The sequence below is a fragment of the Equus przewalskii genome, chromosome 9 (genome assembly GCF_037783145.1).
Source record: "Equus przewalskii isolate Varuska chromosome 9, EquPr2, whole genome shotgun sequence".
Taxonomy (NCBI): Eukaryota; Metazoa; Chordata; class Mammalia; order Perissodactyla; family Equidae; genus Equus; species Equus przewalskii.
The window spans coordinates 18502144-18517317 of NC_091839.1; the positions used below are offsets into that span (position 1 = coordinate 18502144).

A 15174-nucleotide genomic window follows, 5' to 3' on the forward strand; every position below is an offset into this window, starting at 1 on the left:
CGAGTTCAAGTCCCCAGTCCCCACCCGCGTTCCCCGGTGCCCTGACTATCCAGACCCCACACCTGACAGTGTGGCTTTAGGGAAGCACGTTTATTCAGAGAAATAAATATGGCTCGTGGAAGGGGGTTTGGAGGGCTGGGGAGGTATGTCTGCGCGCAGCCACGCCCCCAGGTCAGGGTTCCGGAGTTTCCAGCATGGCCGCCAGGGCTCTGGAGAGAAGGACGCAGAGGTCAGTCTCTGTCCGAGGCTCACCCCAGGGCGCTTACAGATCGTTAACTTGCTCATTTCACCGACAGGGAAATGGAGTCCCAGGGTGCTCCAATAACTCATGGTGGGATAGCGCCACTCTAAACAGGGCCCTTAAAGTCCTCCCCCCCCCCCCCCCACTTACTGGTACAGGGACGAGGAGAAATAGTCGACGTAGCTTCCTGTGGGACAGAGGAGAGAAGAGGCTTTAGGGATCCTCCACGGGCGAAATTAGGGGGCCGCTTTTCACTCAATCCGGGATCAGGACTAGCTCTGCCCCCTTTTTCCTAATTCCTTCTACAAACTAGATTCCTTCTATTGGAACTCCTTTGAAAGCCCCTCTCCTTCCTCCTTGCTCTGGGTGTCCCCATTCTCCAGTATTCTGCTTGCTCTGACCCTGCCCACTGGGTTCTAGGCGCACCCCTCAACCCTCCACCCGCTCTTGCCTCCTAGGCTTCGGAATCCATGCCCATCCTTCCCTGCGTGCTGGCCCTGCTCCACCCATAGACTCAGCTCTGGCCACGCCTCCCCGCTTAGCCCCGCCCCAAGCCTTATGGGCCCGACCCCCGACTTGGCTCCGCCCCCGCCAGGGTTGGCCTCTCTGGGCCCCGCCCACGCTCACCTGGACTGCAGACCGTTTCGCAGACCAGCGGGCAGAGGTAGCAGAACTGGCAGTGCTGGGGGCGGGGATGGGGAGAGAGTGAGCGCTGGGATGGGGTTAGGGGCGGAGTCGGGAGGGAGGCGGCGGCTGTACAGCGGCCAGAGGTGGAGGGTCAGGTCAGGGGCAGGATGGGCTGTGGAGTCAGGGCTGCATCAGCGGTGAGGGCAGAGGCCAGGTTTTGGGACCAGGGATGCTCCGATGGTTCTGGGACATCCTGGGGCCTAGTGGAGCCTGGCGTCCGGGGAAGTCTCACCTGGCACTGGTCACAGTGCTCTCCCATGTTCTCCTCGTCGCAGTGACAGTTCTCACATTCCGTGCACCGCTGGGGACCGGAGGGGGCTGATTAGATGGAAACCCTAATCCCTCCTGCTAGTCGACTGCCCCGCCCCCTGGAAAATTCCCCAACTCCTCATCCTCGTACCTCCAACACTGACTTCAGGATCTTCCCCCAAACCCGCTTTCCTCCTCCCTCATTTCCCTATTGCAGGGTGACCCTATGTCCCCTGTCACTGTGGGCTGGACCTGTGCTCTCTTCACCCCCTATCTCCTATTCTCCCCACAGCCTTTCAGTCCCCAGTCCTGTCCCACATGCCCCCGACTCTGCCACGGACCCTCCTCTCGGTCCCCACATCCGCAGGTGCCGCTCAGGCCTCACTGTCTCTTTCCTGGATCATTGCCCCACCCTCCTCCCTGGTCTCCTGGCCTCCAGTCTGTCCCCCACATTGCCCCAGAAGTATCTTTGTTCCCTCAGAACTGCCCCTGCCCCTCCTTTACTCAGCGTCCCCTAAGGTACCCCTGAGCCCTGGGCCAGATTCCAGGGACTGGTTGGTAGATGGATCTGGGCTAGGGACATACATTGCAGAAGGTGCAGTAGCCACACAGGGACCCTGGCTGGTAGTTCCCGTACTCCTGGGCATCCCGTGGACCTGTGGGGACAGGAGGGCAGCAGTGACCCAGGCTGGCTCTGCTCCTCCCCGCTCCCCCCCCCCCCCCAAGCCAGATGGCTTACCAGTGTCTTCCTCACTCTCCTCACTGGAGGCACCTCCAGCCACCTCCTTCCTGGCCCGTGGGTTGGGGATGATGGTGAAGGGGAGCTCATCTTCCTCGTCTTCTTCCTCCCGGTGCTCTTGGCTCAGTGGAGCCCGAAGCTCAGCCCTCTCTTCCCTCCTCTCCTCCTCCTCCTCCTCCTCCTCCTCCTCCTCCTCCTGGCTCAGGCTGAGACCATGACCTTCCTCTTCCTCTTCCTCATCCTCCTGACCCAGGCTGCCATGATGGGTGCCTTCTCCCAGCTCTGAGCCTTCATCATCTTCCTCCTGGGAGCTGTGGTCCTCTTCCTTCTCCTCTTCCTCTTCCTCCTCAGAGTCTCCGCCCCTGAAATGGCTTCTATCCTTGACCCCCGTGTGCCCTGGGGGCTGGTGGCTAGTTTCCTCTTTGATGGACCCTCTGTGGCCAGTCCCTTCATCTCTGTGGCCTTCTTGCCCATGGCTGGGAGCCTGGTGGCCAAGCTTGGCAGAAATGTCCTCATCTTCCTCCTTGGGGACTCCGTGGTGGTGACGGCCAGGGACTGCTGTTTCGTACTCATCTGGGAAGTCCTCTTCCTCAGAGCTCTTGTGGCCTTCGGGTTGGTGGCTCGCAACATGGTGGCTGAACTTGACTGCGATCTCCTCCTCTTCCTCCTCATCCTCATCTCCAAGGCCATGGTGGGTAGGTCTGGCAACTTTGTGCCAATGTTCAGTGGACTCATCCTCATCTTCCTCATCTCCATGGTGTCGGTGCCCATGGCTGGGGACATGATGGTGATGTTCATCTGAGGCATCTTCATCCTCTCCCCTCCCATGCCCTTGGTGCCTGTGAGCCTGGCGTCTGTACTCAGTAGCGACGTCATCATCATCATCATCATCATCTTCATCATCATCTTCTTCTTCTCCTTCCTGGCCTTGGTGTCTGTGGCCAGGGACATGATGGTGATGTTCATCTGAGGCATCTTCATCCTCTTCCTTCCCATGGCCTTGGTGCCTGTGGGCCTCGTGTCTATACTCAGCAGAGACATCATCATCATCATCTTCTTCTTCATGGCCTCGGTGCCCGTGGCTGGGGACATGATGGTGGTGTTCACTTGAGACATCCTCATCCTCTTCCTTCCCGTGGCCTTGCTGTCTGTGGGCCTGGTGTCCGTACTCAGTGGAGACACCCCCCTCCTCCTCATCTTCCCCATCATCCTCTTCTCCTCTGTGGCCTTGGTGTACATGCCTGATGATACGATGATGACGCTCACTGGACACAACTTCGTCCTCATCCTCATCTTGGTGGCCATGACTCCTGTGGCTGGGGAAGTGGTGCCCATGCTCGGCCGAATCATCCAGGTCTTCGTTCCCATGGCCTCTGTGCCCATGGGCCTGCTGAGCATGCTCTGTGAAGACCTCCTCCTCAGAGACATTCTCATCCCCAGCCTCATGGCCTTGGTACCTGTGGCCTTGGACTCGGTGACTGTATTCCCTGGAGACATATTCATCCGCTTCTTTGTGGTCTCTGTGGCTCTGGAATTGATGCCCACTCTCTGTGGAAACATCCTTGTTCTCATGTCCATGGCCTCTCTGGCTGTGGATGGGATGGCCAAACTCAGCAGACCCGTCCTCTGAGGGCCCTGAGACTCCTGAATGGTCGTCCCAGTTGCTGGGGCCCGGCCCAGCCCCTCTCAGCTGCTGGGTCATGGCAGGGGGGAGGAGCAGGCTGGCCACGGCAGCCCAGAGGACAGAGGTGTGCAGCCATGGCACACGATGGCCCATGGGGAGCAACAGGGAGCAGAGCTTCTCCCAGGGCTGGCTCCAGCTGCTGCTGCGGCTGCGTGGATGAATGTTGGGGTCCTTGTCCCTTTTGGGGTCCTCCTCTTTCTCTCTTTCCGTGGCTTTCCTTTGCTGTGTCTCTCTCCACCTCTGCCTGTCTGCCTTCCCCTGGCCCTCACTGCCAGGCTCTGGACAGCCCTCTGAGGCAGAGTCAGGAGCCCCCTGACCCCCCTCTCAGGCCCTCCCTCCCACTTCCCAGCCAATAGGGTCTCTCCCCGCCCCTCTCTGTGGCTAAATTTACTCTGAGCCCTGAGTTATTCTGGGCCAGTCCCCGCCTGCCCCTCCCCCCTGCTGGGGAGGGGGTGTGTGAAGGGGTCTCCTTGGCCAGGAGAGGAGGACCAAGGGACTTAACTTTAGACCGCCAACAAGTTCATGTCTGGCAGCTGCAAAGACAACACCTAGACTTCTAGCTGGCCAAGTTGGGGCAGCCTGAGGCACCTGGGGTGTCAGGGGGGACCCTCTGAGGGAGAGACCCCTGACATGGAAGGATTGGGATTAGATTTGGGGCCAGAGTTTCCGGCCAGAATGGGACCCATTGCTGAGAGAGTGGATGCCAGTATGGAGGGCCTGGAGGTGGGGAAAGGAACGCTGCTCCCAGCCCCGGTACTCATGACCTCCTGTCCCTGGAACTCGGATCCCAGGGCAGGGGACCCGGCCAGGCCAGGGCTATAAATACAGCAAGGAGGGTGGGGGGCTCAGGTTACCCAGTGGCCGCAGCTGTCCCTGTCAGAGAGAGCCAGCAGGACACATGTGGCCCTGGCTGCCTGTTGTCACTATCTCCCACTCCTCATCCTGTCACTGTCGCCCTTGCTCTTGTGTCCCCATCCCTCTTTACGGGTCTCCCTCTCTCTCTTGTGGTTCCTTCACCCACTCTCTCAAGGTCCCCATCCCCTCTCCCCAGGATTCTGTCCCTTCTCGCTCTGAGTGTCTGCCCCTCACCCAAGTCTTTGTCTCTTTCTCTCTCTCTGGGTCAGTATACCACCCCCCAAATCTCTGTTCCCTCCTCTTTCTAATTCTCTGCCTCCCACCTAAGTCTTTGTGCCCCCGTCCAGGGTCACTGTGCCACCTTCCCCCATCTCTGTCATCCCCCTGGGGAGCTGTCCCTCTGTCTCTGGGTCTCTGTCCCCACCTCTGAGTCTCTGCACTTCATCTAAGTCTTTCTTTCTCTTTTGGTCAGTGTACCTCTCTCCTCTGGATCTCTGGGCCTCTTTTTCTGATTCTCTGCTTCTCACCTAAGCTTTTGTGTGCTCTCCTCCTCTAGGTCTGTCCCCCTCTCCCTGGGTCTCCATCTCCATATCTCTGGGTCTCCGTCTGCCTCTCTCTGGGTCCCCATCACCCCTCTCTCTGGGTCCCCGTCCCCCTCTCTCTGGGTCTCTGTCCCCCTCTCTCTGGGTCCCCATCACCCCTCTCTCTGGGTCCCCGTCCCCCTCTCTCTGGGTCCCCGTCCCCCTCTCTCCGGGTCCCCGTCCCCCTCTCTCCGGGTCCCCGTCCCCCTCTCTCCGGGTCCCCGTCCCCCCCTCTCCGGGTCTCCGTCCCCCTCTCTCTGGGTCTCCGTCCCCCCCTCTCCGGGTCTCCGTCCCCCTCTCTCTGGGTCTCTGTCTCGAAGTCCCGTCCGGCCCTCTGCCCCGCCTCCCGCTCTGCGTGTCTCCGAGACTCCCGCCCCCCCCAGACTTTGCCCCGCCCCAGGCAGGGCTGGAAAGTGGCGGATCCGGTTTGTCCGGGGCGGGTCTGGAACCCGGGTTCATAGACGGGATGTAAGGAACCGGATAGGTTGCGGCGGCTGCGGCAGCATGGTGGGCTCAGAGAAGGAGCAGGTACAGCAACCGGACCCCCGGGACGGAGGGAACAGGGAGCTGGGGGCCTGGTCTCCTCGTTCCCAGAGAGGAGGGCGCTGGACACCCAGATTCTTGGGTCAGACGAAGGAGGGTGGGGGGGCCCGGACTCCTGGGTCTTTGTGGAGGGGTAGGAAGGGAACTAGGAGGGGGTCGAGACTCCTGAGTCTGGGGGAGGAGGGCGCTGGGTCCCAGATTCCTGGGTCCCAGGGCGGGGCGCGGGGTGGGTGCCTCCGTGCCCCATAGGACTGAATGGGAGCCCCCCATTCCCACCCCTTGTTCCTGGCCCCAGAGCTGGATCCCCAAGATCTTCAGAAAGAAGACGTGCACGACGTTCATCGTTGACTCCACAGACCCGGGGTGAGGAGTTCGCCCCGGGACCGACCCCTGAGTGTCCCCGGCCCGCTAGCCCCGCCCACCTCAGACCCCGCCCTTCGGCCCCTCCCCCGTGCCAGTCTCTGCGGACACTCCCAAGGGCGTTCCCTGGTGGTCCTCTCCCTCGGGCGGGTTTGGGTCTGTGCAGACACTTCCAAGTTCCCATTCTCTCGTTCAGGTTCAGTGTTAAGGGTCCGGGACTCGGTTCTGTTCTTTCCTTCCCCGTGTCTCTCCTATGCGTCTCTGTCTCCTTGTGCCACTTTCTCTTTTTCTTTTGGGTGTTTCTGTTGCATTCATTCATTCATTCATCCAGGAAACTTCACCGAGCGCTCCCGAGGGGGCATAATTTTCAGGAGCACAAGCCCGACCAAAGTTCAGATCTCCCCTGGGACACGTGCTGTGTGGCTTTGCGCAAACCGTTTCACCTCTCTGGGCCTCATCTGGGCATAAAAACAGGCCCTGTCTCCAGGGATTATTGGGAGAATGAAACAAGTTAATGCTTGTGATATTTATGGAACAATGCCCAGCACATAGTAAGCCCTGGAAAATATCAGCAATTCTCACTCTGGGGTAGCAGTTATGACTGTGGACAGGCCCCGTTGTTTGTGCTGGATGGCTGGGGACACCGAGTGAGCCAGTCTGGTATTTGCCCCCTTAAGGAGCTCCCTGCCTTCAGCGAAGGTCTCCCGATGGGTTCTGAGTTTCTAGTTGTTCTTTTTTTTTTTTTTTAAAGATTTTATTTTTCCTTTTTCTCCCAAAGCCCCCCGAATACATAGTTGTGTATTTTTAGATGTGGATCCTTCTAGTTGTGGCATGTGGGATGCTGCCTCAGCACAGCCTGATGAGCGGTGCCATGTCCACACCCAGGATTCGAACCGGCGAAACCCTGGGCCACCGCAGCGGAGCGCGCGAACTTAACCACTTAGCCACGGGGCCGGTCGCTCTAGTTGTTCTTAAGACAATCTTTAGGGTGTAGGAAATGTCAACATTCCTAATTTAGTGTGTGTTTTGTTAGAAACATATTAGTGCAGTGTGGCTTGCAATCGTGTAGATAAACAGATATACATTGCTGCCGGCGAGTGCCCAAAACCTTTTTGTCCCTGGAAGTGTGGTCAAGAAAGCTTAGGGACCTCTTGTCTGGCGGGAGGCGGACAATTGTAAGGCAAGGGGATGGGAACTGCAACGGATGCGCCACTGGACCCCAGGGGTGCAGAGAGGAGGCATCTGGCTAAGACTGGGGAGGGGTCACGGGGTGTCACTAATGGCTTCTGGAGGAGGATGGGCCAGTGAGGTGACATTTGAAGGACAAGTTGGAGCTTGACAGTTGAAGGTGGGCTAGAGAGGAGTGTGGACAGTGATCCCAGGGGCAGGAAGATCATGTGCAAATTGGCAATGTGGTGTGGCTTGAAAATGGAGCAGAGTTCAGGGAGCAAGGAGCGCTGTCGCGAGAGAGGAGGCCACAGACGAGGGCAGGGCCTCAAATGCCACCCTGCGGGGCTGGGACCTTGTGCTGGGGCACTGGGGAGCCACAGGAAGGGCAGGGTCAACTCTGGGTGTGGAAAGGCTCTCTAAGGGCTGTATGAGGATGAATAGGAGTTCAGGAAGCCAGGGAAGAGGCTGGGCGAGGGTCCGGGTGGGAGAGGAAGAGGCCTGAGTCAGGCCAGGACTGGGGGACACAGAGAGGAGGGGGCAAGGGCAGGACTGATGGATTTAGAGAGTGACGGGGGAAGGAAGGAGGATGGTATCTGGTTTGGGGTCTGGGAGACAGCGAGGTTGTCCCCGAGATGTGAGAACCCAGAAGGATGAGCAGGCTTGGCATATGTCGCCGAGCTCAGAGTGGGACTTCGTGCACAGGAGGGGCCTGGGGGGAACCGGGGGCGTTGCAGACCTGGGTCTGGGATTCAGGGAAAGATCTGAGACTTGAGAAGTCTTAGCCGTAGATGGCAAAGAAACTGGGGAAGGAGGGGGTACGCCACAGGGGAAAAAATGTGAGAAGTCAGGGAGGTTGCAAACTGGCAGTTCTGTGGCCCAATGTTTTTGCATAGAAGAGCAGTTTTAACAACCTGTCTCTGAATGCCTCAAGACAAACATACCTGCCTGACATGATGGTGTCACATGGATGGTGACATATCCACTTGTCTGGAGCTTCTTTCCGTTAATGACTTGCCTGGCCCCTGGAGGCATCGAGTTTGAGACCCGTGTAGGGAAGCTGGTGGGCCTTGCTCCCGGGAACACCTGTACTCAAGGGAGACAGAGGAAGAGAAAGGCACAGATAAGGTGGGCACAGAACACCAGGGATGGGGGGCAGGTGTTCTCTGCCAAGGAGGAGGTTTTCTGGAATTGGAGCCCTCTAGCTGTGACCAGCTGCTTTGTGATAAAGTCAGATGAGACCTCAATACAGGCCATTGTATTTGGGGACACGCAGGTAATCGCGGATCTTACAGAGAACAATTTCAGTTTGGGTGGCCGCACTGAGGAAGGGGAGGGTAGGACGTGAGGAATGCAGAGGGGGAGTCTGCCAGTGCTGTCCACCAGAACTTTCTGCGATGGTGGCAATGTTCTATATCCATGTCCAATATGGCAGCCACTGGCCACGTGTGGCTCCCGAGCACGTGACATCTGGCCTGAGTGACTGAGGAACTGAATTTTTAATTGTATTGAATTTTAATTTATTTGGATATAAAGACTCCCATGTGGCTAGGGGCAACTGTATTGGACAGCACAGGTTCTAGAACATTCCATGAAGGAGTTTGGCCAGGCAAGGCTAGTGGGAAGTAGATGGAAGGGACCGAGGGGGTCCAGGGATGGGATTGAGATGGGTGAAAGGATCAAGTGGGTAAACTGAGGCATGACAGGACCCTGGAGGTAGACTCAGAAAGGAGGGGTGTGTTCCTCATTGTGGTTGGCCATTCTGTTAGTGTCTTGACAACTTCTGCCAAATCCATGTACCACCTGTGTTATTCTTTCCACAAAACTGGCCCTTCACTCACAGCTCACTCTGTTTACGTAAATGCGGGCAGGTCTCCCCTGATATCTGAATCCTTTCCAGAATCAGGGACCAAGGAGATCTAGATACGTTTTCAAATAAACCCCTCATTCCCCAAACTCATGTCGCTTGCTCTTTAAGACTCAGGTGCCAATCCCCTTTGGATGGCAAGGATACTTGTACATTTTTTTAGGGGGAAAAAAAGTTTCACATGTAATCACCATAAATGGAAAATCTGTTCCATTTGCCACAAAAAGAAAAAAAATAAAAACCAAGCCATCAAAGACAATTACAATGCAAAGCAAAGGAAGGAATGTACCTTCTGGCTAGATGCTATTGCCAGCCCCATTTTCTGAGGCTGAGGCCAGCTCTTCTCTGTCAAAGAGTAGCGATGGGTTTGCCCTTAGAGATATTCCAGCACCGGCGGAGCCTCTCTCCTTGACTATAATCAGAGCTGAGAAAGGAATGACTTTCTCGCTGCGTTACTCACGGTTATTTAAAGCTCTGTGTGCAGTTCTGCAGAGGCCGCTCTCCCACTGGGTCTGGTATGCAGTCCTCATTTCAGGAATATTGCGTGATTTCATTGGCTCCTCATAGTTCCATGGAGTAGGCTGTGTTCTTACCGTCTTTCCGTTTGAGGAGGAAATTTAGTCTTAGAGAGGTGAAGCCACTCGCCCAAAGTCACACAGCACAGCCACTAGCGCGTGTGCACTTTCTGAACCACTCTCTGGATTTTCCTTTTTGTGGGGAATATCATCTGTTTCGACTAGGGGCAGCGGGGACCCCCCTCCCCCACCCCCTGCACTGCTTCATTTTGGGCCCTGCAGGCAACAGCGAGGGTGGGCCACAGCGGTGTCCTTCTGGTGGGCACTGTGACTGTGGCTGCCCTCCCGCGCCAGTCTGTCCCTCAGGCTGGTCGGAGCCAAGGAGGGGCAATGCCAGGGGCAGCTTGGACTGTGACTGCCTCTGGGGGCATGCAGAAATATGGAGACTTGTACGGGATTCTGGGGGTCGGTGGGGACAACCCTGGGGTTCATGCTCCCCCTCCCTCTTCCCCCTCAGGGGGACCTTGTGCCAGTGTGGGCGTCCCCGGAGTGCCCACCCGTCAGTGGCTGTGGAGGATGCTTTTGGGGCAGCTGTGGTGACCGTGTGGGACAGTGACTTGCACACCACGGAAAAGCCCACCGATGCCTACGGGGACCTGGACTTCCAGGGCGCCGGCCGCAAGGCCAGCAATGTGAGGCCTGCATGTGTGGGCAGGGCCAGGGTGGACCAGCGGGGTGGCACGCCTCAGGGGCTCCCAGAGCCAGGGTCTGGGGGTGCCCCAGCTGACTGCTGTGCCTCCCCATTTGCCCATCTCTGTCTTCACCTCTCTCTGGGTCTCTGTCCCCCTCTCTCTGGGTCTCTGTCTCCCTCTCTCTGGGTCTCTGTCCCCCTCTCTGTGGGTCTCTGTCCCTCTCTCTCTGGATCTCTGTCCTTCTCTCTCTGTCTCTGTCTCTGTCCCCCTCCCTGTGTCCCCTCCTCCTGTGTGTCCACAGTTCCTCCGGCTGTCTGACCGAACGGATCCAGCTACAATTTATAGTCTGGTCACTCGCACATGGGGCTTCCGGGCCCCGAACCTGGTGGTGTCAGTGTTGGGGGGGTCGGTGGGCCCCACCCTCCAGACCTGGCTGCAGGACCTGCTGCGACGCGGGCTGGTGCGGGCTGCCCAGAGCACAGGTGACTGAGGGTGGGCGGGGGCTGAGGCCTCCTGGGCTGGGGCTGACTGCTCATCTCCCCCAGTTCTCTGGGATGCTGTCTCCCCACCATCTCTGTGTGTGGGTTTTTGTCTCACTCTCTATTCTCTCTCTTTCTCTCTCTCTCTCTCTGTGTCTACATACCTGTGTCTTTGGACCTCACCATCACTCTCTGTGTCTCTGTGTAGGGGCCTGGATTGTCACCGGGGGGCTGCACACAGGCATTGGCCGGCATGTTGGTGTGGCTGTGCGGGACCACCAGACAGCCAGTACTGGGGACAGCGAGGTGGTGGCCATGGGCGTGGCCCCCTGGGGTGTGGTTCGGAATAGAGAGAACCTCGTCAACCCCAAGGTGGGACTCAGGATCTTGGAAAAGGAGGGGCTGGGGACCCGGACTCCCGGGTGTGGGGGAGGCGGGGCTGGGGGCTGGACTCCTGGGTCTGAGGGAGGAGGGGCTGGGGGCTGGACTCCTGGGTCTGAGGGAGGAGGGGCTGGGGGCTGGACTCCTGGGTCTGAGGGAGGAGGGGCTGGGGGGCCTAGACTCCCGGGTCTGAGGGAGGAGGGGCTGGGGTCTGTCCTCCCGGCCCTGATGGAAAGACTCCCTGGTCTGGCCACTTGTCCCCCAGGGGTCGTTCCCTGCAAGGTACCAGTGGCACGGCGACCCTGAGGACGGGGTCCAGTTTCCCCTCGACTACAACTACTCGGCCTTCTTCCTGGTGGACGACGGCACCCACGGCCGCCTGGGTGGGGAGAACCGCTTCCGCCTGCGCTTCGAGTCCTACATCGCCCAGCAGAAGACGGGCTTGGGAGGTGAGTGGCTTCTTCCCCTCGCGACCCAAAGCTCAGGATCCTAGTGGTCCCGTCTGGTCGAAATTTGGGGGTTGCAGCAAGGAATTTCCTATGGTCAAGCGTCTTCGTCCAACATTTGCTGTCTTAAAAAAATCTTTATCTCGAAGTCTAAAATACACAAAAGTGGATGGCTTGATGAGTTTTTAACAAGCTGAACCCGCTTATGCAGCCAGCACCCAGATCAAGAAATAGATTATTTCCAGCCTCCAGAAGCCTTCTCCTCCTGCACCCAAGGGTCACCCCTATCCTTCTTCTAATACCATGGAATGGTTCTGACCACGTTTCTGCTTCATATAAATGGAATTCTGCCCTCAGCACAGTTTTGTCTGGCTTCTTGTATCCGATGTTATTTCTGTGAGATTCGTCATTGCATGAGTCGTAGTTTGTAAATAACCCACGGGCCAAAGAAGAAAGAAAAAGAAGCTAGAAAATGTTTTGAATCGAATGATAACGAATATATGACATACCATCACTTTTGGAATGCAGCTAATGCAATACTTAGAGGGAAATTCGTAGATTTAAATGCATAGATCAAAAAAGAAAAGAAGAAAGACTAAAAGTCAATGATTGAAGTTTTTTTTTTTTTAAACCTAGCAACAGAACAGCAAATCAAATCTAGAGAAAGTAAAAACAAGGAAATAATCAAGACAAGGCAGCAACTGATAAAATAGAAACAAATGTGCCGTGCAGAAAATCAACTCAAACAAAAGCTGCTTCTTTGTAAACATTTCCTGTATTTAAAAAAGCGTCCACTTAATTCTTAAACTTTACTTAGCTTTTTGGCAACTTTAATCTTATTTTTAAAATTATCATACACTAAAACCAACTTTTGGGAGTGTACGGTTTTGTGAGTTTTCGCATATTTAGTGATCTATGTGAGCATTTCCACAATCAGGACACAGACCAGTTACCATGAATGCATTCCTTTTGTACCCGACCCCTGGCAGTCACTGATCTGTTCTCCATCACTCTAGTTTTCTCTTTTCCGGAAGGTCCTATAAATGGAATAATATAATACACGACCTTTTGAGACTAGCTTCTTTCACTCAACATAATGTATTATGGCAGCTTTAATATAGGCTCATTGGAACAAATCAAAACAAACGAAGGTGTATCAAGAAAAAGTTAATGATCTTCCTTTCTCAGCTCCAACCCCCTCTACTGGGGTAATCAGTGTTATATAGTTTTGAGTTTATCCTTTTGTACCTTTCTCTATGCTTATAAAATCCTTTGTAATTATATTTCCACCTGTATAGTGTTTCTTTCTTTTTTGTATTATACATATACATCTTACACTTTCTTATGACTATCTCTTTTTTTTCCCCTTTTTCTCCCCAAAGCCCCCCAGTACATAGTTGTATATTTTTAGTTGTGGGTCCTTCTTAGCTGTGGCGTGTAGGATGCTGCCTCAGTGTGGCTTGATGAACAGTGCCATGTCTGCGCCCAGGATCTGAACCAGCAAAACCCTGGGCTGCTGAAGTGGAGTGTAGGAACTTAACCACTCGGCCACAGGGCTGGCCCCTATGACCATCTCTTTAGGTCCAAACTTCTCTATCTTGCATCTCCTTCTAATAGTTGCATCATATTCCTTGGTAACAGATGTGGCACCTGTTATGTAAAATTTTCTCAGTTGATGGATACTTAAAGTTCTACCAGCGTTTGGCACTACAAACAATGCTGAATAACTATCTTTGTGTGGACATCTGTAATTACATACGGGTGTTTTAAATTATGTACAGTAGATTCCTGCAGTGAGATTGCTGTGTGTCTGTATTAACAGATAGTACTAGAAAACTTTCTAAAAATTTGTAGCAATTTTCATGCCCATCAAGAATATGTGAGGGTTCCTTTTCTGCCTAGTTTCAACCAGGTCTGGATATTTTTTTTTTCTTTTAGAAAGCAAACATTTCTCATGCTGATTCCCCATTTTCATTCTTGACCATTTTTTAAAAACATTCCTTCTTTTTTTTTCATGGAAAGATTTTCTCTGAGCCAACATCTGTTGCCAATCTCCCTCTTTTTTCTTCTCTTTTTTCCTCCCCAAAGCCCCAGTATGTAATTGTATATTCTAGTTGTAAGTCCTTCTGGTTCTTCCATGTGAGCTGCTGCCAAAACATGGCTACCGACAGACAAGTGGTGTGGTTCTGCCTGGGATCCAAACCCAGGCTGCCGAAGCGGAGACGATGATCTTAACCACGAGGCCATCAGAGCTGGCTCAGCTCTGGATATTCTTGCTTTAAGTTTTTTTTTTTTTTGCCAATCTGATGGGTGAAAAGTGACGTCTCGCTTTCAATTTGATTTTTTTAACTTATCCAACCACTATTAAAAGATATAAACCTATATTTTGTCAGCCAGTCAGATTTCCTTGATTATGAACTGTCTATTGATATCCTTTGCACACTTTTGAGTTGGGTTATTTCTTTCTCATCTTTTTGTGGGAATTCTTTGTCTCCTGTCGATAGCTACGCTTTGACTGTTAGATGTATTGTAACATTTTTAAAACATACTTTCATTATGCTATTTCCATAAAAATTCTACCATTTTTATGTGGTTAGATATTTTTGTTGTTTCTTTCAGAGCCTCTCGGTTTCCCGTCTTTTTAGAAAAGTCCATCCCGCTCCAACACTATACAAATATTATCTCTAGGTCTTCTTGTTACTATCTTATATTTAGACCATTAATCCATCTGGAAATGATATTTGCATGTTTTGAGGTAGGGAATCTACGTTTCTTTTCTTCCAGATGGGAAGCCATGTTTTCTTCATGACTATTTAATAAATAAACCATCTTTTTCTGGCTGAATTGAAGTGCCACTTTTTTTTTTTTCAAGGAAGATTAGTCCTGAGCCAGCATCTGCCACCAATCCCCCTCTTTTTGCTGAGGAAGACTGGCCCTGACTAATATCCGTGCCCATCTTCTTCTACTTTATATGTGGGACGCCTGCCACAGCATGGCTTGCCAAGCAGTGCCATGTCCACACCCGGGATCCGAACTGGTGAACCCCGGGCCGCTGAAGCAGAACGTGCGCACTTAACAGCTGTGCCACCAGGCTGGCCCTGAAGTGCCACTTTTATTTTATTTTATTTTATTTATTTATTTATTTTAAAGATTTTATTTTTTTTTCCTTTTTCTCCCCAAAGCCCCCCGGTACATAGTTGTATATTCTTCGTTGTGGGTCCTTCTAGTTGTGGCATGTGGGACGCTGCCTCAGTGTGATTTGATGAGCAGTGCCATGTCCGCGCCCAGGATTTGAACCAACGAAACACTGGGCCGCCTGCAGCGGAGCGCGCGAACTTAACCACTTGGCCACGGGGCCAGCCCCCTGAAGTGCCACTTTTATATACTGAGTTCCTGTATATGTTAAAATCTGCTTCTGAAACTTTTTCTCTTCTACCTCTCTGTCTATTCCTGTGCCAAAACTATGTTTTGATTACAGCAGTTTAATCTGTTTGAATATATATTAGGGAACATTCTCCCTCACTGTCCTTTTTCAAAAATTTCTTGGCTCTTCTCTGGTATTTATTTTTCCATATGAATTTTAAAATTATTTTATTCTATTAAAAAAAAAAGAAAAAGAAAAACACCTCCAAACTCCTCCTACTCCCCCTTTCCCCAAACTGTATTGAATTTATGTTACTTTGTAACA

At 53.6% G+C, this 15174-nt stretch overlaps 2 protein-coding genes across 3 annotated transcripts in view; one reads left to right on the forward strand and one right to left on the reverse strand.

The window, feature by feature from the left end:
* Positions 1-69: 69 nt before the first annotated feature.
* On the reverse strand, positions 70-3971 carry HRC (histidine rich calcium binding protein). The gene is made up of 6 exons (XM_070558245.1): positions 1917-3971; positions 1763-1833; positions 1161-1229; positions 869-923; positions 392-428; positions 70-209 (listed from the first exon to the last, which is right to left on the reverse strand). The coding sequence occupies exons 1-6, from the start codon at positions 3691-3693 to the stop codon at positions 173-175; spliced, it is 2046 nt and encodes a 681-aa protein (XP_070414346.1). The 5' UTR covers positions 3694-3971; the 3' UTR covers positions 70-172.
* The window catches only part of TRPM4 (transient receptor potential cation channel subfamily M member 4), a 46078-nt gene continuing 31049 nt past the window's right edge, over positions 146-15174 (forward strand). Inside the window, exons 1-6 of one of the 2 annotated variants that reach the window (XM_070558187.1) lie at positions 146-229; positions 5875-5942; positions 10006-10180; positions 10482-10662; positions 10868-11031; positions 11306-11489. In XM_070558187.1, the coding sequence (XP_070414288.1) occupies positions 146-229; positions 5875-5942; positions 10006-10180; positions 10482-10662; positions 10868-11031; positions 11306-11489 (856 nt within the window). Of the gene's footprint in view, positions 230-4586; positions 5565-5874; positions 5943-10005; positions 10181-10481; positions 10663-10867; positions 11032-11305; positions 11490-15174 lie in introns of those variants that run through there. The other variant, XM_070558188.1, reaches the window with a different exon arrangement.